Source organism: Cricetulus griseus, chromosome 6 (assembly GCF_003668045.3).
Source record: "Cricetulus griseus strain 17A/GY chromosome 6, alternate assembly CriGri-PICRH-1.0, whole genome shotgun sequence".
Lineage (NCBI taxonomy): Eukaryota > Metazoa > Chordata > Mammalia > Rodentia > Cricetidae > Cricetulus > Cricetulus griseus.
Genome location: NC_048599.1, coordinates 105,412,493 through 105,440,119, shown reverse-complemented (window position 1 = coordinate 105,440,119; position 27,627 = coordinate 105,412,493). Strand labels below are relative to the sequence as shown.

General features: G+C 40.1%; 2 protein-coding genes and 1 pseudogene across 5 annotated transcripts in view; 2 read left to right on the top strand and 1 right to left on the bottom strand.

Annotated features, from left to right (window-relative positions):
- Ccdc173 (coiled-coil domain containing 173) overlaps positions 1-15,018 on the bottom strand; it is a 29,573-nt gene extending 14,555 nt beyond the window's left edge. Inside the window, exons 1-6 of the mRNA XM_027420229.2 lie at positions 14,875-15,018; positions 13,567-13,793; positions 11,308-11,481; positions 11,002-11,195; positions 4,750-4,906; positions 2,345-2,484 (exon numbers count right to left, since the gene is read on the bottom strand). Coding sequence (XP_027276030.1) covers positions 2,345-2,484; positions 4,750-4,906; positions 11,002-11,195; positions 11,308-11,481; positions 13,567-13,793; positions 14,875-14,923 — 941 coding nt within the window. The 5' untranslated portion in view covers positions 14,924-15,018. The remainder of the gene's footprint in view (positions 1-2,344; positions 2,485-4,749; positions 4,907-11,001; positions 11,196-11,307; positions 11,482-13,566; positions 13,794-14,874) is intronic.
- On the top strand, positions 6,707-7,327 carry LOC100764124 (annotated as a pseudogene).
- A 57-nt stretch (positions 15,019-15,075) lies between the features above and the next one.
- Positions 15,076-22,160, top strand: Phospho2 (phosphatase, orphan 2). 4 transcript variants are annotated; one of them, XM_027420232.2, is made up of 5 exons: positions 15,076-15,340; positions 16,391-16,424; positions 19,007-19,161; positions 20,831-20,950; positions 21,396-22,160. In XM_027420232.2, exon 5 carries the CDS (start codon positions 21,422-21,424, stop codon positions 22,145-22,147), a length of 726 nt encoding a protein of 241 aa, XP_027276033.1. In that variant the 5' UTR covers positions 15,076-15,340; positions 16,391-16,424; positions 19,007-19,161; positions 20,831-20,950; positions 21,396-21,421; the 3' UTR covers positions 22,148-22,160. The 4 variants fall into 4 exon arrangements, with proteins under 4 accessions (XP_027276033.1, XP_035302497.1, XP_027276032.1 ...); XM_027420231.2 differs by lacking the exon at positions 20,831-20,950 and adding an exon at positions 17,179-17,252 and having other exon boundaries at positions 15,077-15,340; XM_027420230.2 differs by lacking the exon at positions 20,831-20,950 and having other exon boundaries at positions 15,077-15,340.
- Positions 22,161-27,627: the final 5,467 nt, after the last annotated feature.

The following is a 27,627-nucleotide window of genomic DNA, read 5'->3' as shown; positions in this document are numbered from 1 at the left end:
GGCTCCAAAGCTACACAGAGAAACCCTATCTCGAAGAAAAAAAAAAATCAATCTCTATAACACAGGAAAATAATTTTCTTGTGGGTCTGTGTGAAGTGCAGGCATGTGGTCATGAGTCTATGTGTGTATGACATGGGTGGGTGCAAGTGGAGACCAGATGATGATTTTTATTTGATTTTTTTAAAGATGTATTATTTTATGTATATGAGTGCTCTATGTACATGTACACCATTATGCCAGAAAAGGCACCAGATCCCAACAGAGGTGGCTGTGGGCCATTATGTGGTCCTGGGAAGTGAACTCAGGCTCTCTGGAAGAGAGAAGGAGACTACACAGAAATATTTTAACTAGTTATGACAAATTCAATAACTTATTGAGAGTTTTTGAAGTTTTATATGAAAAAGATACTGTGAATGGGCAAAGGAACGTAGAGTCTAAAGCAGAAAAGAGACATTTATGCAAATACATATGGCAGATGTTGGTACAGGCCATGACAATACGTGAGAGTCATGCAGAAGATTTTGTGGAAAAGGTAATGTTTAAGTTTATGTTACAAAACACTGTTCTAAACACATTTACAGATGGAACAGTTTACTATTTACAGATACTATTCTAGGTACTGAGGACTTAACAATGAAAAATGTTAAAGACCTCCAGCCCTGTGTGTGTTTTCTCAGTGCTATAACAAAATGCCAAATTTAAGAAACTTAAAAGGAGGTATTATTTATATCAGCTCATGTTTTCAAAGGTGTCAGTTCTGCATGGAGGGAAGAGAATGCAGAACAGAGCAGAAAAATGGCAGCCAGGAAGAGGTTTAAAGAAAGGGTGGGGGTATGTGCGGAAAGACAGCCCAGGATTGAGAGCGCTTCGTGCTCTTCCACAGAACCCAGACTGGATACCCAACATCCATATGGTGGCTCTCGCCCAGCCCTGATTCAAGTTCCAGGGGAGCCAATACCCCTTCTAACCTCTGCAGGCACCAAGCACATATGTGGCGCACAGACATACATGCAGGCAAAACACTCACACATAAAATAAAATGAATAAATCAAATTTTAAGAATTAAAAAAAAAGGGCTGGATCCGTTTCCTGCCTTACAGGAGATGATCAGCTCTCTTCCTGGTATGCTGCTTTGCTGTAGTTCCAAAAGTAATAAGGGCAACTGCCTATATGAACTGAAACCTCTAATCCATGAGCCACAATAAAACTTTCCTCTCTCTAGGCTAAAGAATTGGGAGTGTCTTAACAATACTGTAAAGCTGACAAACAAAGTGTGTAGTTTTCCTTTATTTTTCACTTCTCATTGTAGGTTTTATTCTAGAAGATACAATTTTTAATTGAGGTGATCTTGCAATCCTCAATGGGAATGTGACACTTAATGAAAGATCTAAGAGTTCTGGGTTACGGTGGTGCATGCCTTTAATCTCAGCATTCAGGAGGCAGAAGCAGGTGGATCTCTGTGAGTTTGAGGTCAGCCTGATCTGAACAGAGTGGGTTCCACTACGGCTATGTAGAAAGACCTTGTCTCAAAAAAAATAAAATAAAATAAAGGAAGGAAGGAAGAAATGGATGAAGGAAGGAAGGAAGACCCAGGCACACATTTGGGCACATCTGTACGTCACTTCCAGAGGGGGTTAACTGAGAGGGAAGGCCCATCCTGAACTGAACAGCACCATCCCATGGGCTGGGGTCTTCGGGTGAATAGAGAGGAAAGGAGAAAATGAACTGAGCCTATGTACCCAAATTCATCTCTCTCTTCTTTCTGATCCATGTCGATCCGAACGAACAGCCTCAGCCACGCCATGAGAAAAGGACATGTATAGACCAATTCTTTTTTTTTTTTTTTTTGGTTTTTCAAGACAGGGTTTCTCTGTGTAGCTTTGGAGCCTATCCTGGCACTCGTTCTGGAGACCAGGCTGGCCTCCAACTCATAGAGATATGCCTGCCTCTGCCTCCTGAGTGTTGGGATTAAAGGCGTGCCACCACAGAGAGTTCTGGAACATTCCATAGGTACACTTTAACTCTCATGCCCCAAACTGAAACTGTCATGTCACTAAGACTTCAATTCCCAAAGAAAACAGTCCCAGGTAGCACTTAAGTAATTACATATGTTAAATCCTACCTGTGGGGCTGGACAGACAGCTCAGCAGTTGAGAACACTTACTGCTCTTGCAGAGGATGCAGGTTAGATTCCAAGCACCCATATGGTGCTTCAGCACAATCTACCACTTCAGTTCCAAGGAATGCAACAGGCACACAGGGATGTGGTCCACATGCGTGCATGCAGGCAAAACATTCATATTCATAAGGTAAAGAAATCCAAAAATGTAATTCTAAATCCTACCTGTGTGTTTCAGCTTCCTTGTCTTTCCTCATTTGTAGAAGACATTTTTTGGCTTTGATAAACTTTCTGATCTTTTCATCTTCCTCCTCTTGCTGCTGCTGTTCTACAGCCTGGATGATGCTTTTATCATGCATATGGTCCTTAAGGAAAGAAGTATAGTGTGGTGATATTTTGTTTATGATCTAACAAATAAAGCTTGCCTGAAGATCAGAGTGCAGAGCTAGCCACACTATTCAGTCGTAGAGGCCAGGCAATGGTGCACACACCTTTAATTCTAACAGCCACACTAGTTAGCCATAGAACCTGGGCACTGGAGAGGAATATAAGGCGGGAGGAGACAGGAACACAGGGCAGTCTCAGTGAGTCTGAGCAGCAGTGTAGTCGGGAACAGTTTGAGGTTTAGTGGATCACACCTTCGGTCTGAGCATTAGGAGAGGTAAAAACTCTCTAGTGGCTGGCTACTTTGCTTCTCTGATCTTCAGCTTGAACCCCAATATCTGTCCCTGGGTTTTTATTTTTCATGCTACAATATGGTTTGTCACAAAAATGCCTTCCAACACATCTACCAAGAGCCTGTCAAATGGTCATGGCTTCTCACCCAGTTATTTTTCTCCTGAAAATTTATCCCAACATAATCAGAAACTTGAATAAATGTTTATGTCCATATACTTTATAACAAGTTTATTTATATTAATAACACAAAAATATTGGAAACAATTTATAAGTATTTAATAATGCAGAAATGGTTAAGTAAATTGTAATCTCAGTGTCATCAAACTTTAGAACATAACTTTTCCAAATAACTAAAAAAAAAAAAAAAAATCACTGACTTCACAAATACCCTTCTTTAGAAAGATGCAAGGATATTCTTTAGCAAGAGGGAGAGTAAATAAGAAATAGGAAGACATCAGAGACAGGAGTAACAGGTGTGGGCCCACAGAGTGGCAAGGGAAGCCCCAGGACGACAGCTAGGCAGACAGCAGGCCTAGGGAACAAGGAGTCCTAAAGGAGAGGGGATGGAGGGAGTCTCAGTGGGTAAGATCTAAGAAAAACAACATAGGTAATTGCTTACTGTTCAGTCAGATGCTGAAAATTTGGTAAGATTTATTGAATATATAGAAAAATCCAAGTCATAAAATTTTAAAAAGGTCAAAAATGTAGTCACTAAACAAATGAAAATCAAGGTAGAAAAGCAATCATTTGTAATAGTAGGCATAGTGATGCCCACCTGTAATCTGTGTGATAGAGGGAGGGGACTAAGGCAGGAGAATCATAAATTTGAGGCCAATCAGGGTTGCACAGGGGGACCCTGTCTTAAAACGAAATGAAAATGAACACTGACATAATGAAAGAACTAGAGCCATTGTGGTATATAACTTGGATCTGCAGAGGCAAATATTACCACAATATTGATAATGACTTAAGTATGGTAACTGTTGAGTAGTGATGAGAAATGCATTACAAAGAACTACAGCCACATCCTCCACAACCAGAACAAAGAGTCAGAGAATGGCTGACACTAAAAAATCAGATTGATACCATTTGGAACCTAAATACAGAGACTGACTGTCAAGATGGCTCAAGGAGGCAGGATACCTGAGCTATATTATGGTCTTGAGCCCTGAGGACTCATGAGGTTGAAGGAGAGAACTGACTCCCAGAAGTTGCCCTGTGTGCTCTGCACATGCACTATAGACACACATACAGACAAATACACACATAAGTAAATAATACAAATAATAACAAAATAAAATAATAAATATATAACACCTATTAGCAGCAAAAGAAAAAGTTAAATCTGGTGAATATTTGCCTCTAGGTATTTAATATTTTAACTTTGTATATGTATCATTTAAAAATTACAAAAAAAAAAAAAAAAAACCAGTGGGACTGGAGAGATGACTCAGTGGTTAAAAGCACTGGCTGCTCTTGCAGAGGACCCTGGTGGGTCCAGCACCCACATGGAGGCTCACAACCATCTGCAGCTCCAGTTCCAATGGATCCAATGCCCTCTTCTGGACTCTGCAGACACAACATACATGTGATGCACAGACATACACGCAGGCAAAAACATCCACACACATAAAATAACTTTTTTAAAATGTTAAGTATAAAAAAACATGAAATCAAATAAATTACATCCATAAGACATCACAACAGAAATCATGTATTAATTATCCCCATTCATTCCTCACAGCTTTTGTTTTAAGGAAACCCATTTCAAATAGAAAATGTATTATTTTCTTTCCTGAATGAAATCACATCTGCACAAAACCATACTGAACAGGCTCATTCCCAGTGTGGGTTCTCTCAGAACAGCGCCCTGGATACGTGTTCCATAACCCAGCATTTCTTAGTCAGGCATCTGACTGTGTCACTGCTTTGCTGTGGCATTTTCAACTTACAAAAAACCGTTTCCTGTTTTTATTTATCTCTTCCTGTTTCTTGCTTAGTTTTTTTTTCATTTCTATTTCATACAGCAAATTCTGCCGCTTTATCTCCTCAGCATCTTTTTCTTCATTTTTTTTCCTTTCTTGTTCTTCCTCTTTATGTTCCTTTATTCTAAAGCAAAAACATAGGTGTAAGGGAGAGCAAATCAGATGCATTTTAGAGAGAAGAACCAGGTTCTAACCTGGGGTGATAGGATATTGAGCTTTCTTCTGGAAAAGAAGACACAAAATGGCAGTGACAAAGACAATCTGAACAACCCAGGACTGCTCATATGGCCTGACTCCAAAACTTATTTTGTTTGGAAGAAAGCTGACAGCTGACTCAAGTACTCTTTATCTTTAGACAGGACAGTTAGCTAAGTAAGAGGAAAAGTTCGTGGGCTCCAGTGCAGAAGCTAATGCTGCAGAAGCTGCAGATAAGGCCTCAAGAGGTTGGGTTTGATGGAAAGAGCAATGGAGGTCTCTGTGGCCAAATAGCCACTCTGGTTGCTATTCCTCCTATGGCTCCCTGCTAGTTGGCTACTAATGCCTTCTGAGTGGTAAGCTCCAAATGCTTGATGATTCCCAGGGCTCATGTATGAGTTCTTCAGGGATATCTGAAGGTTGGCCTAACAGCACAACCTTTATCTTGGAAGGTTTCTCTCTAGCACCACCTCTTCAACTCATTTCCCAAATCCCATTACCATCATCACCAGGTGCTCCCATCAGCAGCAGTTCATAGTAGATTCTGGATCCCTGGGGTCCCTCAACTGGCAGGCACCCCTGAGCACACAACAAGACTACAAACATCCAACAGATCTGCCCACTCGTGGAAAGCCCAAGCCTTAGTCTGACTGTTTTTCATTCTAAATAGACGGCTCAAGGTAAATTCAGCAAACTAAATAAGACAGCTAAAGAATAAGCTGTTCTTTTATATGCACGAAATCAAGCAAACATTAGTCTTGGGATCTTTTTGCAACGGGAGAGGAAAACTCCCTTCTCCTAGGCCACAGAGTGAAGTAGGCCAAGAAATTCAGCATAGACACAAAGTAAAGCAACTTGGTAGTTAGAGCCATCTCTTCAGGAGGAGCTAAAGAAACTAAGGATTGTGCTGGCCCTTGCCACACCAGGTTAATGGTGCTCTCTAAAAAAATTAGGTTTTCAAAATCATCCTGGCTGATTTTATTATATTTTATGTTTACTAATCACATCAAAGATGCAGATTCACAAGTCAACAACAAAGATCTAAAAAGAATATTAGAAAAATAGAAATATCCAATTTTGCAAAAGAATGTTTAAAAAATTTTTAAGTTTAGGACAAAACAAAATATAAACAATTGCAGCTTTAGGGCTGGAGAGATGGGCTCAGTGGGTAAGAGTGCTTCTTCCTGTGTCAAGTTCATATTCCGGGGTAATTCCACAAAACCATGGCTTCTGATGCCGTCTTCTGGCCTTTGTAGGAACAAACTGTGTGGCTTATACACATTACACATAAATAATATTTTTTAATCTGATCAAGTTGAGAGTCAAGATTTCCCATCACCAATACCAAAAGAACTCTTATGACCTAACGTAGCCTATTCTGGTTGATTAGTAAAAGCTGCCCAGTGTATGGGAAGTGCTGTGGGTGACCAAAGACTGCTCTAAACATGAGAGTTAAAAATAAGATACAAATGTTTCTATTTCTTTGTTGAACCAGAGGACCTGAAATTTGTCAACATTCTAAATTTGCATTAAGTCAAATTACCCAAAATCTTTACCCACAGATAATTAAAAATTTAATCATTATAAATAATGTCAATGATAACTTCGCTCCTTTCACTAGTAGAGCCTGGTCTACAGAGTGAGTTCCAGGGCAGACAAGGCAATACAGAGAAACCTTGTCTTGGAAAATAATAAAGAAAGAGAATAAGAAAAAAGATTAAGAAGCACTTCCGGGTCACTGGCCCAGCGCTGTGGTTTCCGTGGCTGAGGAGGTGGTGGCGGCGGGCACCCTGCCCGGCTCTGCTAGCACCTTGGCGGAAGCGCCTTCCCTCAGGACATCAATGCAAGCCTGAAGAAAAAGTAATTGCTCCATTTTAAGCCATGGCATATCAGTTATACAGAAATACGATTTTGGGAAACAGTCTTCAAGAAAGCCTTGATGAGCTCACTCCTTAGCTTGCCCTTCAAGTTCTACTTCAGTTTGATAAAGCAATAAATTCAGCATTGGCTCAGAGAGTCAGGAACAGAGTCAATTTCAGGGGCTCTCTAAATACATACAGATTCTGCGATAATGTTGGACTTTTGTATTGAATGATGTTGAATTCAGAGAGGTGACAGAACTTATTAAAGTGGATAAAATGAAAATTGTAGCCTGTGATGGTAAAAATACTGGCTCCAATACTACGGAATAAGTAGAGAAATTCGGCTTTTTTATGCCACCTTCTGTTATTTTCATCGCTTTTTGAAGAAAAACATAGAAGAAACTTTTTTTAATTTATTCTCACGGTGCAGAAATGACAACACTGTGCTATACTGTAACCCAAGGGTTCCACAGAGAGAAGCATGTGACTCTGTTCTCTTACCCTTTAGTACACAGCATAAAGAAATGTAACTTTTTTTAATGACAAATCAAAAGTGATTACCTTCATATGAATATTCTTCAATAAACTTGTTGTAAAACTTAAAAAAAAAGAAAAGAAAAGAAAAAAGATTAACAATGGAGTCATACAGACCTCTCCAGACTGAGCTGCACCCTAAGAGATAAAAGGGCTCTCTGAGCTGACAAGAAGACCACAGATAAAAAACAGGGAGTAAATTCCAGAGAGAAAAAGTAGTGTGTGAGAAGTACTGAGCCTAGAAAGTTCTTAGCAGGTACTCAAGGCCCTGGAAGGTGAGTGCATCAGGGTAATTAGGAATGGACAAGTGGTAGGAGACAAGCCTGAGAAAAGATGAAGTCAGAGTCCGCAGGGCCAAGTATTCACTTGACTCCAAATGTCTGCAAAGCTACTGAAGCACTGAAAGTAGAATACTTCAACCAATTTTCATTTTAATGGAATGTCATAGATGATGAATAACAAAGGGAAATGGGAAATATGAGAGTGTGGGGTCAATTAAGAGGCTGATACAATAATCACGTGATAGATGAGAGCATCTGAGGCTAAGAAGATAGCTATAAATATAAATTCAAGACTTGTTTGGGAAGGAAACAAATTAGCATGAAGTGCTTACACACTTGTTTGGAACATTTAAAGAAAATGAGGGATCAAGGTGGATAATGGGGTTTCTGGTTTGAAGTGGGTGGATATGGGTTCCACTGGGGCAGTCCACTACAGGGGTGGAGAATTGACCCTTTCTGAAGTACCACTGAGACTCTGTAATGGAGGTCTCTTAGAGGGAGCTGGTTATATAAAACTAGAGTTCACAGGAGTGGTTGGGAGCTCTAAGATGGATGAAAATCACTTAGGCCCTCTTCTTTCTTTTTGCCCTCTTGTAAAGGAATGAATCTATGGGAAAGTGATGCAAAGCCAATCAGTCAAACAAAATTTAAGACAGGGTCTTACTGCAAAGCCTTGGCTGGCCTGGAAGTCACTATTTAGATCAGGTTGGACTCAAACTCAGAGATCTGCCTGCCTCTGTCTTCCAAGTACAGAAATTAAAGGTGTGTACCACACCAAGCCCAGCAGTAAAATTTTCTTAAGCAAGGTCTATGAGGTTCTTCCTACAGAAAAGATTAACTACCTACAAAGGAATGAGAAATATGTATGGTTAATAGATACTTGGCTATGTTCTTTGCAATAGGTGTGTTTAATTTCTTGGTTAAAATCTCTATCTGGGGATTTATGTCTCCATGGTTCCTTATTTGCTCTGTCTTCAGGATGCTAGTGAAAGGCAGACTCATGGCGGCCAAAGTGCCACAGGTTAGCCTGCCTTAGGTCTGGTGCCTAGGCACTACTTTACAATGCTGTTATATGTCTTACTTGTCTAGGCATAGGGACAGGAGTTTTAATAACTGATTGCTAATACCTCAAAATGTAGTGGTTTAAAACAATAAACATTTATATCTCATGCCATTCCTGACCGTCAGGAGCTCGGGGTGGCTGAGAAGGGTGGTTATGAAAAGAACGCCGCTCGACTGTTAGTCAGGACTGTGGCTGCAGCGGGGTCAAAGCTTTATAAGGCCAGGAAAGCCACTGTCACACACCTTCAGTTTTTTGCCACCTGTTCCTAACCATAGACCTGCTTTTGTGTCTTACAAGATGACAGTCATGTTACCTACGAAGCTGTCTGAGGGACAAGCCAGGAAGACGCCACATACCTTTATGTCCTAATCTGAAATGTCACACACTATCACTTCACTATCACTTCTGTCACATCCTGGTCCCTGGCAGTGAGTTAATATGTAAAGCCTGTACTTCAGCCAGTGGAAACAAATTAGACACCATCCTCTGAAAAAAAGTTATCAAAGAACATGTGGACATATTATACCATCACCAGGGCAGTAATAGTAATACATTTTAAAATTTTTATCTATTTTATGACAAGAATGTTTTGCCTGCATGTTTGTATGTGTACCACATATCCATGGAAGTCAGAAGGTGTTGGTTCCCTTAGAACTGGAGTTATAGGTGGTTGTGAGCCACCATGTGGGTGCTGGGAACTGAACTCAGGTCTTCTGCAAGAGCAACCAGTGTTCTTAACCATCGAGCAACCTCTCCAGCCCTTGGTAAGGCAATTTTTAAGATATATATACAAAAAGAGTAATTCCTCAGTGAGATATAGTTTTCATTTCATTGTCATTAAAAGAATTATAGTTTTTTCCTAAAGAAGTGAGTAATTCCAAGTTTTGTGACTACAAGATAAGTGCCTGGAAGCACTTTCTAGCCTCTGTAACTTCATCTTTACAATGTTCCCTTAGTTATCTATACTACAGCCATAGTACCTACTGCTGGTTCCCCAAATCCACCAGATTCTTTTTCACTTATGGGTCTTTTCTCATACTGGTCCATCTGTTCAGAATGCCTTTCCTTCTACCTCACTCTTCATGGGTTACCCTACTCATTTTCCAGAATTAAAAGTGGGAGCCACCTCTTCTGCAAGCCTACTCTAGACTAAATCAGGCATCCATTTTATATATTTACCTACCTTTCTACATATATTTTTCCAAAGTACTTATCATCATACCCTAATTTGTTTAGGCCATTCTGTACCTTCCTTTCCCAGCTTATGAACTTCCAAAGGAAAAAAATGTACCCTGTTTTTTATGATTAGAATAGTGGCTGGCAAATGGGAGTTATATTTTTCAATGAACTAATATACATTATGAATGTATGAATTAAGTGAGGTTTTGGTTTTTCTTTATTTATATTTACTTATTTACAGTGCTGGGAATTGAACCTAGGACCTCATGCATGTTAGGAAAGCACTCTACTACCGAGCTCTCTCTCTTTTTTTTCCTTTGGTTTTTCAAGACAGAATTTCTCTGTATAACAGCAGCTCTGGCTATCTTGGAACTCACTTTGTAGACCAGACTGACCTTGAACTCACAGAGATCCGCCTGCCTCCTGAGTGCTGGGAACAAAGGTGTGTAGCACCACCACCAGACTTTTCTGTCTTTTTTGAAAATTTAATTCGATTTGTATGTTATGGGTGTTTTGTTTTCATGTATGTCTGTATACCACATCTACGTAGTGTCTGAAAAGGTCAGTAAAGGGTACAAGTCCCCTGGAACTAGATGGTTGTGAGCTACCATGTGGGTGCTGGGAATCAAACCCTGGACCTCTGGAAGAGCAGCCAGCAATCTTAACCACTGAGCCATCTCTACAGCCCTGTGTTTCATCTCTTTAAGAAAAATTTAGTAGGTATGTGTAAATGTGTGTGTGTGCCTGCATGATGTGTGTGGAATTGTGCACTTGTGAAAGTCAGAAGAGAACTTTGCAGAGTTAGTTCTTTCCTCCCAGGGACTGAACTCATGTCAGGCTTTGTGGCAGGCGCCTTTACCCATTGAGCATCTCAATGGTCTTTGTTATGTCGACCAGACTGGCCTCCAATTCTCAATTTCCCTATGGCAGCCTCCCAAGTACTATGGTTACAGAATGTATCACCATACTTGACTCTAACTGTGAATTTTAATCTTTTTCTTTGTATTTTTTTTCTATCATGTATTTTGGCATGCATTAGTTGCAAAATCAGGGGAAAAGCTATATCCATTATCAGAGAGACAAATAAAAAGTCACGGATACATACTGTTTCAGATGATCTTCAGCAAGAGCATATCTTTCTCTGCGTCGTTTTTCTTCTTTTTCTTTCTCTTCTTTGAGAGCTTTTTCAACGTCGAGTTTCACTTGTTCCTCCCATTTTTTGTCTGATTTTACTGAATTCTTTTTGAACTGAATCTGAGCATCACGTTCTTTCATAACTCTACTGAGAAGAAGTCCTGACTACAAAAAAATTGCAGTATTTTAAGAAAACTGTGTATAAATATTTAGAAAAACTGTTAACTATGCATGTTAAATATACAAATATAGAATTAGAAGAGAAGCCAGATAGTACATGAAAGCTTTTCACTCTTTCTGTTTGGTAAAACTGGTACTGCTTTGCATTTTCAATGGCCTTCTTTCTTTCTCCTTGTTTGTATATTTCTTCTTCCAAATCAAGAATTTGTCTTTCTGCTTCAAGCTCTTCGTCACGCTTTTGCTTGGCTTTAAGTTTCTGTTCTTTCATTCCCTGTGAAAAGACACAATAATCAATCTCTCTCTCTCTCTCTCTCTCTCTCTCTCTCTCTCTCTCTCTCTCTCCCTCTCTCTCTCTCGTTGGGATCAAACCCAGGTGTTGTGATCACCCTAACCCAAAAGCAATCTTTCATTTTGATTTTTCAATTTAATTGACCCAAAAGTTATTATCAATATAAGATCATTTGAATTTCATTATGTATCTTTATTGTGTTTGCATAATTTATTAGTAAACATGAACTTACACTTTGAACTAACCCTTAAATTTATTTGTTCGTTTGCTTTATGTGCATGGGTGTTTTGTCTGAATGTATATCTGTGCATCACATGCTTGCTTGATACCCAAGAAGGTCAGAAGAGATGGTTGGGATGCCCTGGGATTATAGTTACAGAACACTGAACCTCCATGCCTGTGCTGGGACTCAAACCCAGGTGCTCTGGAAGAGTAGTCAATACTCTTGACTACTTGGTCAACTCTCCAGCCCTGAATTAATTTTTAATTTCATTTTTTAAGTGGGCAGCACATTTACATGATTCAAAATCCAAAACCATTAAAAGGATATATAATGAATCTCTACAATCCTAAGACTTCATTAAGATTAAAAACTTTTCTATTAACCAATCATGGTGGTGTATGCTGTTAACTCCAGCTACTCTGAAGGCAGAAGCCAGGCAGGAGGATACTTAAGACTGACTTTGAGGTCAACCTGGACAGTGTAAAGAAATCTCAAAAGGCAAATGAATCTTCTGTCTTTTAAAAGACAAGATAAGTAAATGATGATTCAAGATACACACTAAGAGGATACATTTTCAAATACATACATTTTCTTTGAGATGGTATCACGGAGCCCAGGCTAGCCTTAAGCTCACTGCATAGTCAAAGACGACCTTGAACTTTTCCTTCTCTTTGGCCATCTCCTAGTGCTGGGATTACAGGCATGGCCCACCATGCCTGGCTTTGAGTAGTGCTAGAGACTGAATCCAGGCTTTCATGTATGCTAAGCAAGCATTCTACCAGCTGCACTGCATTCCCAGCCCTGTTTTTGTTATTGTTTGTTTGGCTTTTGAGACAGGGTCTTGGTATGTTGACCAGGCTAGCCTTTAACTCAGGATGTAATCCAAGTTGACCTTGAATCTAAGGTCTTTTTGCCTTAGCTTCCTGAGTAGTTGGATTATAAGAATGCACCACCCCACGTATCTTCGAATATGTTTTTTTTAAAGTTCTCTAAAATTAATAATAATAAGAAAAACAAACCTAATCATAAAAATCTGAAGAGGTGGAAAACAAGTTCATCAAAAGATGTTTGGCCACTGGGCTGTGGTAGATACCTTTAATCCTAGCAATTGGGAGGTAGAGGCAGTCGGATCTCTGTGAGTTCAAGGCCTGCCTGGTCTACAGAGAGAGTTCCAGGACAGCCAGAGCTACATAAACTCTGCCTTAAAAAACAAAACAAAAAGAAAAGAAAATCACAAAGTTACATATACAGCAATCATATAATTTCACTATATATATCTATATCAAGACATTTACTCAAGAGAAATGGGAGCATATGTCCATAAACAGACTCATATATGAATGTTCACAGCAACTATATTTGTAATAGTCAACCAGATGCCAACATTTGGTTGATGCCATACCATCAAGTGATCAGATAAATAAACTGTACTGTATCAAACTCTAGAATACTACTTAGCAATACAAAGAGTGTTACTTAGATTCTGTTGAATAACTCTCAGATTCTGTTGAATAAAATCTATAATAATAAGTAGTAGATGAGTGGTGACAGTAATTTATAAAAAGGAGTGACAAGGAGTTAAAACAGAATGTGGAAACTTTTAGGTGATAAATATGTTCACTATGTTAACTGTAATGATGGTTCTGGAGGCATATACATTTTTGCCAAAATTTAACAAAATGTTTACCTTAATTGGGTCACTTATAGTATGTTAAAGATCTTGAAAGTGTGTGCCATTGTGTTTGACAGTTTGAATATAAAATTATTGATAAAAGGTACAAGACAGTACTAAGAAGTAACAGTCAGTGTTCAAAACACTTGAGTTCTGGAAGGTTGATACTTACTGCATATGTGTTAGTCCAGTGCTTTACCAACTCTTGTGATTGAACATGAATCTTTTTCTTTGCTGTTCTTTCTGCACGGAGGGCCGCCGCCTCTCTTGTCAACCTGTCAAGGCTATCCCGAATCCTTTCCCACTCAGCATGTGGAATTATGGTGACCTGGTTGAGATCTACCTTGCTAGGTAGCAGAGGTGGATAGGGAATTTCATCTCTTTCGGTGTTCTTCATTCCTAATGCATAAAAAAAATATATTAAATGCTTTCCCAGGAAGAATTCACATGATTTTTTTTTTCTCAGAAATGTCTGTAGTGGAGTAGATCTGGAAATTGCCTCAAATGTGTAAATTAAGAATGGCTTCAGACTCAAAAAAAAAAAAAAGAATGAGAAAAAAAAAACAAGGCTTTATGAAATCAAGGGAAACTTAATCTTTGGTGATTTACTTCATGTGTAAACTTGGGCAAGACATGTAATGTTCTCACTGAACAGGTATTCATTCAGGTTCTCTGGGGTGGGGGCAGTGCAATTGTTACAAAGTTCAGGCAAAACATGAAGCTAGTTCAAATTTCCAAGAATCTACTGGTTACCATGACAACAATTAAACTGTTGTAGTTGGACTTGATGAAGATTTCTTTAGAAGTCCTACTTGCCCACATCTACAACAATATCAAATCGTATGTCACCTTAATTACTTTATGTACCATATTTTTTACACTATTAAAGCATTTGACTAGGGGTGAGTTTTAATTTTAGAGTGGAAAGAACTGAGATAATTCCTTGAGCTTCAGAAAAGACTACTCAACAGGTCTGCACCAGAATGGCGACTTAATACTTATAGATCAATAACATTTCCAAACGGCATTCCAAAATTTATTCAACAAATAACAAAGCTAGGAGCCCCCAGACTAGTGGGGCGGTGGTGTCGCACGCCTTTAATCCCAGCACTAGGGAGGCAGAGGCAGGGAGATCTCTCTGAGTTCGAGGCCAGCCTGGTCTACAAGGGCGAGCTCCAGGGCAGGCTTCAAAGCTACAAGGCAAAAAACAGACTCCTAAGTATCTGGCCAGCTGGGGCAGTTGGGGGGAAAGACGTCTAGCTTTCTGCTTTTTCTACCCCAAATCCCGTGCACTTTCTACTGTGCACCCCAGGGAGTTGTCTTCCTTATTCCACTCATTCACCTGAAGGCCAACCTGCCTAACTTCCAAGGATACTCGCTGGGGATGCTTTCGACCTGGCAAAGGCCCTTTGAAAGAGCAGCCGAAGCCCTCCCTCACTTGTCACCCTAGGCCGTGGTTCTAGAAACAATCCGAGCTCACCTGTGCTTTCCTTCGACTGTGCGGAGCGCCGTCCAAAGCGCGCCTGCATCTCTAACTAGCCGAGCCCCGCGAGACCAGACCGAGTGAGTAGACTACTCGCCACGCCAAGTTCAGCGCAGTATGGTTGCCAAACCGTTTGGTTGTTTAGCAACAACGCCGGAAGTGACATTGGTCGCCAAAGCGGAACCAGGAAGGAGCCCAGGCTGCGCCGGGAATTGGGGTGCGGGGAGTGCGCCTGTGCAGTGCAGAGCGGCGGGCTAGGCGCAGCGCTCGCGATCCGGCGTTTACGTCAGGCTCGAGGACCAACCGGCGGATGCTAGAACGGATGCTGGATGCCGGCTGCGACCCGGGCCTGGGTCAATGAGGATCCTGCCAGGCCGGTGTCTCCTTCTCCACACGCTCGGCTAGTGTGGAAGTCGAGGCCTAGGCTCGCTGCGAGCCCCCACACTGCTCCTCGCGGGCCGAGGTGAAGGACAGACCCCGCTTGACCACAGAACCCCAGGGATTAAGGGACATAAAAGCTGTTTTTAAATTATTTGGTTTGTGCGGCATGGCCAGGACTAGATGAGACCCTATTGATTGTTGTTATATAGGACTGTTAAAAGTTTGAATGTTGTCCCCAGGACATTCACGTTAAGACCTTTAATATATACCAAACTGCTTGGTAAATAAATTATAATTAGTGTGCTTGGGAGCCAGTCTCTAGTGACACCAGGGTACATTAAAGTGGACTGGTAACTGATCTCTAAAGAGGCTTTCTGTGAGTGTTACAGCTCAGATGGAAAAGTATTCTGGCACTCAGGAGCCAAGGAATACCACAGCTCACAGTAAACGTAGCAGCTTACAGCCTTGCTCTAGGGAAAGGCTTCCCCTATGTAACAACTCTGCTGGGCTAGGGAAAAATTTCCCAGCCTTGCTCCGCTCAGTTCTGCCCAGGCTCCTCTGGCAAAAGAAGATTGTCACCCAAACCTCATTCTTCCATTGGGATGGAAGAATCTAGGAGAGTGGCTGCCTCTAGCAAGGTGAAGGAAGACAGCAGCAAACTGAACAGGCAGTGGGCTTGTATAGGGCTCCTTTTGGGTGTAATTCTTCCAGGGTGGGATTGGTCAGATTTCAATCGCTTGAGCTCAGATTAGCTAGATCTCATGTTCAGGGATTGGTTGGTTTTCTGCTTAGTTTGTCAGGGGCAGATTTGGCTCTGGTTTCAGGGCCAAAGTGTGTTTCTTTCACTGGCCCTTTTCAGCCTTTTGGCTCTAATTTCAGGGCCAGGGCATATATCTTTCACTGACTCTGATTCTAGGGCCAGTGTGTGTTTCTTTGGCTCTGCTCAGGGTGTGTTTCTTTGGCTGGCCCTTTCCCCCTACACTTTCCTGGCACACCGATGTACAAATGGTTTCATTACTAAGTAGTTGGCACTATCAATTAATTAAGCAAGAACTGTTGTCCCTCACAATGACAACGAGTAAGATTTTCAGTAATGAAAGTTCTAACACGTAGTTGTGCTATTTCTCCTCAGGTTTTCTATCAGATGTTCCACTGTAATAATGCTGGTAAGTACAGAAGGATTAATAAAAATATCTGTAAACAGAACTTTGTGCACATACACTAGTGACTTGGAAGCATAGCTTAAAACATGACAGGAATTTAAAAAGCAACTTGCAAGTCGGGTGTTGGTGGCACACGCCCTTTAATCCCAGCACTCGGAGGCAGAGGCAGGCAGATCTCTGGGAGTTCGAGGTCAGCCTGGTCTCCAGAGCAAGTGCCAGGATAGGCTCCAAAGCTGCACAAAGAAACCCTGTCTCAAAAAACCAACAACAACAACAAAAACCCCAGCAACTTGCATAATTCTGTATGAGACCCACGATGCCTTGTGAGGGATCAGTGAATTACAGTGGTAGCTGTTTCAGCAGCAAATTTTGCCTTAATTTTCCTGAGCCCCTGTCCCCACAGAGTAATGAAGAGTTGGCAAGAAGTCACATGCATGTGTTCCGTTATAGGACAGGAACTCTGAGCTGAGGAAACTCAAATCACAAGGGACAACATCCATGTGTTTTAATGTTGTCCAGTGTAGAGGTATTCTTCAAGCAACATGTGAGAGTGGCAGGGTCCTAATGAGTGGTTTAATGGTGATTTTTACTTGTGATTTTGTTTTTAAAATGTCTACATATTAATTTAAATTGTTTCACAAGTAAAACTGAAAATAACCATTAAACCACTCAATGGGACCCTGCCACTGTCATATAAAATATTTTATGTTTATTATATTTAACTATGTATATGTTTGTACATGTGTTTGTGTGAGAGTATGTGCATGTGAATGAAGGTTCCTGAAGAGGCTAGAGCTGGAAGATCCTTCTGGAGCTGAAGTTACAGGGATGGTAAGCTACTCAGTCTTGGGTCTTCTACAAAGGTAGTGTGTGCTCTTAACCGCTGAGCCTCCTCTCAAACCCCTTATTTATTTATTTATTTGACTACTTATTTAGTCTGTGTGTATTCTGTGCAGTTCAGAGGCCAGCTGACAGGATTGAGAAAGAAAGAGACGAAAGACAGAAGACAGAATCGGGAGGGCTCTCAGTGAATACTACAGCAGCCTTGAATTTACTTCTCATAGCCCTTTTATACCCAAAGCAAAAGGGGAGGGGAAAAGATTTCTTTTCCATGGTTCAAGGAACAAACAAGCATAATCACCTCATTAATTCTCAAACCATGCCTTTGGCCAAACATCCTGATATTTAGCCTTGAGGAACAAGAACAAGCTTGAACTCTCTGACTTTAAGCCAAGATGGAATGGAATCATTGTAGGCTCCCACATTGCTCCATCAGACATGGGTTCTGAGAACTGAACTTGGTGCTCTGCTAGAGCAATATGCACTCTTAAACAGTGATCTCTCCAGTCCTGAGAAAGTTGGTTGTTTGATCTCCTCCCTCCCTCCCTCCTCCCTCCCTCCTCCCTCCCTCCCTCCCTCCCCTCCCTCCTTTTCTTTCTTTCTTTCTTTCCTTTCTTTCTTTCTTTCTTTCTTTCTTTCTTTCTTTCTTTCTTTCTTTCTTTCTTTCTTTCTCTTTTTTTGAGACAAGGTTTCTCTGTGTACTAGCTCTGGTTGTCCTGGAACTTGCTTTGTAGACCAAGCTGGCCTCAAACTCACAGAGATCCACCTGCCCTCTGCCTCCCATTTGCTGTAATTAAAGGGGTGCACAACCACCACCCAGATTTGTTTTTGTTTTTTAATACGACATATTGGTGTGTGTTTGTGTGTAGTGAGTGCAGCAGTACTCTGTGGTCAGAGGACAGCATTTAAGAGTCTTCTCTTTCCACTGTGAGTTTCTCTCCATGAGTGGCTTGCAGGGGTCAAACTTGGCTTGCCAGGCTTGTTCAGCAACTGTTTTACTATATGAGTCATCTCACTGTTTTCTTCATATTGCGCATTGTAACCTAAACTGGACTCAAGCATGCAGCATTATGCCTGCCTTAGCTCCTGAGTGCTGGGATTATTGGTGTGAGCATTTATGCTTGGTCTGTTTTCCAAATATTAATAAAAGAATTTTCAGGTAACTTCACACTGTTAAAAGTTTATCTGTGCAGGTACCTAATTTTTGTAGATTTTAATTTTAAGTACATCACTGATATATTAAGAAATAAAAGGAGCTTGGGATAAACATATCCTTTATTAGAAAACCACCAGCCAAACACAAGCCAGAGCATGCCAAGGGCAGCAAGGCAGGCAGGCCAGAGAGAAGGCACTCCCATATGCTTTGCCGCCCCTTAAAACCCTATCACGAGTCATGCTGACCTCACCTTGACCATGCCCTGACAGGCATGGTCAGGCACACCTGTAGCCAGCTTCTAGTTTACACTGTCCCCTACACTGATATATGTATATTTATTGATAATAAAATGTGTTTCCCTTTTAACAAGAAAAACTGAAATGGTGAAATACAATTGACTTAACATTTGTGATGTTATTAACTAGATAAAATATTTCCATATGACATTCTTTTTTATATTTATTTCAAGTATGTATTTATAATCAAATTTTGTTTCTACATTGCCAGTACATGTTTTCTTGATAGGAGGTAAAGGGAGCCAACTAGAAAACATACATTTTAAGCTTTTTAAATACCTTATTAATTTTAGGAGTTAAGAAGTTTCCATACCTATGCTGCACATCAGAGAAATCTCTCTGCATACAGAAATGGAGTAATGTTTAAAGACAGCTGGCAAATTAAAGATTTTAGTGACCTAAGCTCTATGCTGAAATAAAATTAATTGGACTGCAAGTGCCACTTTGGGTAAGTCATTTTAATAAAATAATATATTAAAAAGATAGAAAATCTAAAATTGGGGAAAATACTCTTAGATCAACCTTAAATGTGTGTTTATTTCACTCTTGTGCTTTTTTAAGAGTTAAAAGAGCAGTGGTAGAACCCTTTAATTCCAGAACTCTGGAGGCAGAGGCAGGTGGAGGCCAGCTTGCTCTACCAGGACAGCCAGGGCTACAGAGAGAAACACTGTCTTGAAAAACAAAAACAAAAATTACCAAATTAGTATTATTTTAAAGTAATAAATCGATGTGGTGGCATGTGCCTTTAATCACAGTACTTAATTGAGAGATAGAGTCAGGTGTATCACTGTGAGTTCCAAGTTGAACTTTTATATACAAAGTTGTAGGTAAGTCAAGGCTACATGGTAAGATCCTGTTTTATGTGGTTTTGTGTTTTTATACAGGGTCTCTCTTCATAGTTCTGCCTGTCCAAAAAGTGCCTATGTAAACCAGTCTGTCCTCGAATTTACAAAGATCCTCCTGCCTCTGTCCCCCAAGTGCTGAGACTAAAGACATTGCCACCACACCAAGTGTTGAATGTTATACTTAAAAACATGAAATTGGAGCCAAGCTGACCTGAGACCACAATTCCATCTCTAATATCAACTGCTTTGTTAGTTGGATTATATATCTTTAAGATGAGAGTGACAACAATTACAGTTCATAGGTTATTAAAATTAGATGAAGGGCTGGAGAGATGGCTCAGAGGTTAAGAGCCCTGGCTGCTCTTCCAGAGGTCCTGAGTTCAATTCCCAGCAACCACATGGTGGCTCAAAGCCGTCCGTTATGAGATCTGGTGCCCTCTTCTGGTGTGCAGATATACATGGAAGCAGAATGTTGTATACATAATAAATAGATAAAAATCTTTAAAATAAATAAAATTAGATGAAATGTTTGAGTGATCTTTCAAAAATATATGTTCTTTTGTTTACAAATGACATTTTTTTCTTTTTCTTAGAATTCTATATGATTACTATTTTTTTATTTTATTTATTATGTATGCAACATTCTGCTTCCAGGTATATCTGCACATCAGGAGAGGGCACCAGATCGCATAATGGATGCTTGTGAGCCACCATGTGGTTGCTAGGAATTGAACTCAGGACCTCTGTAAAAGCAATCGGTGCTCTTAATCTCTGAGCCATCTATCTCTCCAGCCCCATGATTACTATTTTTTAATGTAATGGTTTTCACCCATATTAACTGTGGCCAACTTAATGTTTCCATTTCTCTTGGAGATTTTTTTTTTATTATGTATACAGTGTTCTGCCTCCAGGTATGCCTACACTCCAGAGGAGGGCACCATATCTCATTATAGATGGCTATGATCCACCATGTGGTTGTTGGGAATCGAATTCAGGACCTCTGGAAGCTCTTAGTTTCTGAGCCATCTCTCCAGCCCTTCTTTATGAAGTTACATGACTTAAATTTGTTCAAAACTTAGTATACAGAATATAATATATTATGGTCTGTTATTTGATACAAGGATCATTATAAATATTATAAGCTAATAAAGTAAGTGTAGTAGTTATCTTAGAAAAAATAAGTGGTGGTCCTAAAAAAAAAAAAAAAAAAGCTTAATCGGGGACTGGAGAGAGATGGCTCATTGGGTAAGAGCACCTACTGCTCTTCCATAGGACCAGGTTCAATTCCCAGTACCACATGGCAAGCTCATCACCAGTAACCCCAGTTCTAGGGGATCCAGTGATCTCGTCTGACCTCCTTGCGTATGAGACACAATGTGGTACGCGTAACATGTAAGCAAAATACTCACATGCGGGAAAATTTTTAAATTTTTCTTTAGTGCATAATAAGGGCTGAGTATGGTGGTACATACCTTTAATTCCAGCAATTGGGAGGCAGAAGCAAGTGGATTATTCTTAGTACCGGGACAGTGTGGCCTACATAACCAGTTTCAAACCAGACAGGTGAATAATAAGACCTCATCTCAAACAAAATCCTTACTCACTAACTTATACTCCTTGCTTTAGCATGTTAACTAGTTTATTTATTCATTTTTTAGAAAGTTCTCATTATCAGCCTCAACCTCTTGCTTCTTCTGCCCCAGCCTCCTAAGTGCTAAGATGACACAGCATGTACCACCACACCTAGCTCTTAGCCAGTTAACATTTACTTTTGATCTTAAGTGTAATAGATATGTAAACACAGTATGTTTAGGGAATAATAATTCTTCTTTTTCAGGGTAACCCAAATCTATTTCTGGAACCATGAAAGTTTTGTTGGTATTTGACTTCGACAATACAATCATAGATGACAATAGTGACACCTGGATTGTACAATGTGCTCCAAACAAAGAGCTTCCTATGGAACTACAAGATTCTTATCAAAAGGGATTTTGGACAGAATTTATGGGCAGAGTCTTTAAGTATTTGGGAGATGAAGGGGTAAAAGAAGATGAGATGAGAAGAGCAGTGACATCAATGCCTTTCACTTCGGGGATGATAGAGCTTCTCAACTTTCTAAGAATGAATAAGGATAAATTTGATTGCATCATTATTTCAGATTCAAATTCAGTCTTCATAGATTGGGTTTTAGAAGCTGCTGATTTTCATGATGTCTTTGATAATGTGTTTACAAATCCAGCAGCTTTTGATAACAATGGTCTTCTCACAGTGAAAAATTGCCATGCTCATTCTTGCAATAGTTGCCCAAAGAATCTTTGCAAAAGTGCAGTTTTGCTAGATTTTGTAGATAAACAGTTACAAAAGGGAGTGAGATATGCACGGATTGTTTATATAGGCGATGGTGGAAATGATGTCTGTCCAGTAACCTTTTTAAGGAAGAATGATGTTGCCATGCCTCGCAAAGGATATACTTTACATAGAACTCTTGCCAAAATGTCTCAAAATTTTGAGCCTATGGAATCTTCTGTTGTAGTTTGGTCTTCAGGTGTTGAAATAATTTCTCATTTACGATTTCTAATAAAGGAGTAATGTGCCAACAATTGAAATGTGTATTAAGATTGGGCTCAATAGCATAAAACAAAATCCCTGATATTTAGTACCTATAAAAATGAGAGGGGGTTTCCTCTTTAAAGTATTCTGGTAATATTTTAAGGCCACTTTGTTGCCCAGTTAACCTCAGCTTTTGATTCCAACCCATGATTCGTGGTTGATGGCCAAACTCAAACTTCACAACAAACATTCTGACCAGCAAGAACAGGGCAGTGGGGCTGTAACCCTTTGTTTAAGGATAGTTTCCAATTTACCAAACAGTTCTATTCAAATACCATTAGCCAAAGCCTATTCAGTACCTTCCCTAACTGCAAAACATAGCAGGTGGCTGTGTGCCTGGGTAAAGGCCGAAAAACAATACATAACTGAGGTAGGTGTAACTCATGGACTGTATACTAAGGATTGTTAATGAATTGCATTTTTAAAACTTATTCTTGGGGGCTGGAGAGATGGCTCAGAGGTTAAAAGCCCCGGCTGCTCTTCCAGAGGTCCTGAGTTCAATTCCCAGCAACCACATGGTGGCTCACAACCATCTGTTATGAGATCAGGTCCCCTCTTCTGGTGTGCAGATATACATGGAAGCAGAATGTTGTATACATAATAAATAAAATCTTAAAAAAGAACTTATTCTTGGAAAAAGGTGGCCTTATTTTACTTATTTCAAATATATATCCAGTAGTTAGAAATGTTGAGAATAACTTGATATGCTCTTCCTCTGTTGTCAGCAAGTCATATAGATTAGTGTGCTCAAGATTGAGCTTTACCATAACCCACTGCTGAGGAAGGCATTGTTGCTGGAGGTGTAATGGATGCTCATACTGCCTTACAAGAGGTGCTGCAGACTGCCCTCATCCAAGGTGGCCCAGCATGGAAATCATGCAAAGCTGCCAAAGCCTTAGGCAAGTGCATGCTTGAACCCGATTGTGGTGAGCCAATATGGGTAAAGTAGGTGGAGGAGCTTTGTCCTGAGCATGCAGATCAACCTAATTAAGGTTGATGATAAGAAACTAGGATTATTTTTAGGCATCTGTAAAAGCAAGGGAGGAATCCACATAAACTGCTTGGTTGCAGTGTGTTAAAAGATGCCATGGAAGAATACTTGAAATGCAAGAAATATTGACTTATTTTCTCAAAAAGAAAAAAAACCTGATGCTTTATCCACATAAGGTGTAAGGCTGTCAAATGTCTATAACATCTTCTGAAATCTGGTTTTAAAATAATGGTGCAGTACTTTAGGTTTTATTTAATCATGTGGGTTGAGGTATGCCATAGTGCGTGTGTTGGAGGTTAGAAGACAGCTTATGGAGTTGGTTCTTATTCTACCATATGGGTTTCAGGGGTTAAACTCAGGGTCATCAACCTTGGTGTCCTTAACTGCTGAGCCATCTAACTGGCCCATAATGTACTATTTCTTTTTTTTTAAGATTTATGTATATGAGTGTTCTATCAACTTTCTGCCAGAAGAGGGCATCAGATCCCACTATAGATGGTTGTGAGCAACCATGTAGTTGAAGGGAACTGAACTCAAGACCTCGGGAAGAGCAGCCAGTGCTCTTAGCCACTGAGCCATCTCTCCATCTGCAATGTAGTATTTCTTGTGTTTTCGTCAATCAGGATTTCCTTTTGGAATGAAATACATACTAATTTTCTTCACATGTTTTATGTTTGTATCATAGATAATTACTTTGATATGCTGTTATTTTTGTTGTTGTTACAAGACAGGGTCTTGTTGTGTAACCCAGACAGACCTCAGGCTCTCGATCCTGCCTGCTTGCATCCAAAGATGTGCACCACCATGCCTGGTTTCAACTTGCCAGTTTAAATAGTGTGCTATTTATATTTGGCAATTCAGTTATGAAAAATATGAACTTGTATAATTACTTAACAGTTAAGATTCTTTGATATAGGAAATACCTGCTGATCAGTACTTTTATAAATGTGTGCTAATCCACAGATTCATAATTAGTCATAAATACTAAGTAAATATATGTTTTTGTTTCTTTTATGTTTTGGTTTGTGTTGGGGTTTTTGTGTTCTGACTTTTTTTTTCTTGGTTTCTTCAGTTTTTTGTTTTTGTTTTTTGGTTTTTTTTTTTAGACAGGGTCTTACTGTAGATAGTCATGACTGGCCTAGAACCTGGTATGTAGACCACACAATGGCCTTGAACCCACAACAATTTGACTACTTTGCCTCAAGTTCTGAGATTATAGGCATGCATCACCACACCTGGCATAATACAGTTTCCTTAATCTCCAAAATTAGAAATATTCAGTATAATGTATTGGGAAAAATTGTACTCTGGTTTCCCCCCCAAAAAAATACAAAGTAAAATTTTAATAGATTGGATTATGTTGAAACACATTTTTGCTTTGTTTTATTTTTTCAAGACAGGGTTTCTCAAGGTAACTGCCCCAGTTGTCCTGAAACTCACTTTATAGAAACCAGGCTGCCCTCAAACTCACAGGAATCTGCCTCCTGAGTGCTGGGATTAAAGTGTGCACCACCACCGCCTGGCCACATTTCTTATAAATTATCACTTGTCTTTGTTGAGGCCAATAACAAATTATAGAACAAAAATTAAAATATAATAGTTTCGCTTGCAATAATAGTTCACCAAGTAGTTTTGAGAGATCCAGGCCCCAGAAAACCCCTGGTTCACGGCCCCTACATGGACCCTGAACAGTGAAAGAAACACACCCTGGATTTGGGACCTGAGCCAGAGAAAGAGACACTTTATCCCCAACCCTAGAGCCAGGGTAAAACACCCTAACTCTGAAACTAGCGCCAAAAGAACACGTTTGACCCCTAGATTTGGGACAAGTAAAAGAAATTCACCTAGGCCCTAGAGTTGAGCCAAAAAGCCAAAAGGAACCACAGAGAGAAACACAATTTGGTCCTGGAATAGGCGCCACCTCTGCCGCTGACTAAAAAGTAGCCAATCACTGGGCTAGAAAAACTGACCAATCCCAGGCCATCAGGCTTGGAATTCCCATGGTTTTGGAATCTCAGGCTGGGGATTACCCTAGGCTGGGAATTCCCACCACTTCATGAGGGCAGCCAATCACCAGAGGGTTTGGAATGCCCCTAGACATTGGGCAGCCAATCAGCTCGGTCCTGGCTTAAGCCAATCCCAATGCTGTAACTATGCAGTTCTTTGGAGTGCTTGAGCCAATCCCAAGCCTGTTGCTAGGCAAGTTTGGAGTTCCCCAAGCACCTCCTGTCTGACTGCTGTATAAACCCCCTTTCCCTAGCGGTTCTGGGTTTTTCCTGTCCCTGGTGCTACAGCTGCCGCTTTGGATACATGGAAGGACCCTAGTTAACTCCCAAATAAAGACTGTTTTTGCGTCAGAGTAGGTCTTGTGTCAGATTTCGGACTTAACAGATTAGTAGAATATTTTAAAGGTGTGTGACTTTTGTTTATGCTGCATTTGTTTAACTCTGTGAAGCTGTGATTCTTTGTCTAAGACACCTGATGGTCTAATAAAGAGCTGAACAGCCGGCCAGTAGCGAAGCAGGAGTGAGGATAGGCAGAGCTGGCAGGCAGAGAGTCTAAATAAAAGAAACAAGGAAGAGGGGAGCAAGGAGAGAGCAAGGAGAGAACAGCAGGGGCCAGTAACCCAGCAGCCAGGCACCGACGAGTGAGAGTAAGATACACAGAAGAAAAGGCAAAGGGTAGATGGGATAATTAGTTAAGAAAAGTGGGCATTCCTGATTAAGAATAAGCCTCTGTATGTGAGTTATTTGGGAGCTGGGTGGTTGTCACCTCACAAAGCAAAAAGAACAAAAACATGACATAACAGTTCAGACCATATCCTTTCCTGAGAATGTCTAGAAAAGCTGACAGCTGAATAAAATAGTAAAATATCTGCTCAACTACATCAGAGAACTGACAATGAGGAATTTCTAAGGGAATGCAGAAATGTAGATAGGAGGCCTGTTTATGTGTTGGCCAATCGTAAATTGTGTTACTTGCTATGTCTGCAACCTCGTGGGAAGAGAAGAGATGGTGGGGTACGGTGCTTGTGCTGGTAAGGTGATGCCAGCAACCATGTGATTTTGGAAGTGGACCCTATCCCACTAGAGCCTCACCTGAGACAAACTAAATACTATATCAACCTTAGACCATGAAACAGTGGTCCCAGCCAAGCAGAACCTGTGAGATAGCTAGGTTTTGCTAAAATACTAACTTCGATGGAATGTTGTTATACAGTAATAATATATTAGGTCTGGAATCTAAGAAGTTTTGCAGATATGTTGTAGATCACACAATAAAATAGCCACACAAAGAGACTTGAGTGAAAAACAAGATTCCATTTAAGCATATTTGTAGGACCTAAAGATATTGGGGTTTTCAGAGACAAAATTCTGAGGATTTAGGCAAAGCATTGAAAATATTTTAAAGGAGGCTGGGAGACATGGTGAAATGGCTCATCAGGTAAAGGGCCGAAGCACCACACTGATGATCTAAGTTCACTCTCCAGGATCAACATGGTAGAAAGAGAGGACCAAGTCTACATTGTCCTCTGAATTCCACATGTACCAAGTCATGTATATGTGTCCACATGCATGTGCACACACATTTTTAAAATCATATTAAAAACAAATGGGAAGTCTAGCAAGGTGTGACATATACCTGAATTCTAATACTTGGTATGCTCTGGCAGGGAAATAAGTTTGAGACCAGTTTAGTTGCATTATTGCATTGTTTGGTTCAAGCAAGACTTAGCTACATAGTAAGATGAGGTTTCAACAAAAGCAAAAAAATAAAATAAAAGTGGAAATACTAGAACTTAAAATGACCCTGCACCCAAATTAGTTATCTGTTCTTTTTAATTTTTTTTTCTTTTAGATAGAGTCTCGCTCTCCCTTTCTAGAAGGAAGTTGTACTCAAAAATCAAAGTTTTCAGCATCCCAAGTGCTGGGCTTACAGGTATGTCCACCTTGAAATTAAGATCTTACAGCAGAGTAAGCATAGCTGGAATGAGAGCTTTTGAATGAACAAAAGTTAGAAGAAAATGTTTAGAACGCTGTAGACATGGTTAAAACAGTGCAAAAAAAAAAATTGAAATGAAGATACATTAAGAAGGTATCCCCGGGGCTGGAGAGATGGCTCAGAGGTTAAGAGCACTGACTGTTCTTCCAGAGGTCCTGAGTTCAATTCCCAGCAACCAAATGGTGGCTCACAACCATCTGTAATGAGATCTGGTGCCCTCTTCTGGTGTGCAGATATACATGGAAGCAGAAAGTTGCATACATAATAAATAAGTAAATAAAATCTTAAAAAAAAGAAGGTATCCCCTTCATAACTGGTATTTCCTCTGAGAGAAGACTAAGTGTGAGCATCATTTATGAGATTACAGAACTTTGCAAACTGAAGAAAAGATGAAACTAGAGATGCAAGAACCCTAACAAACCAGATGTAGCACCTAGCTGTAGTCCCTGCTATACAGGAAGCTAAA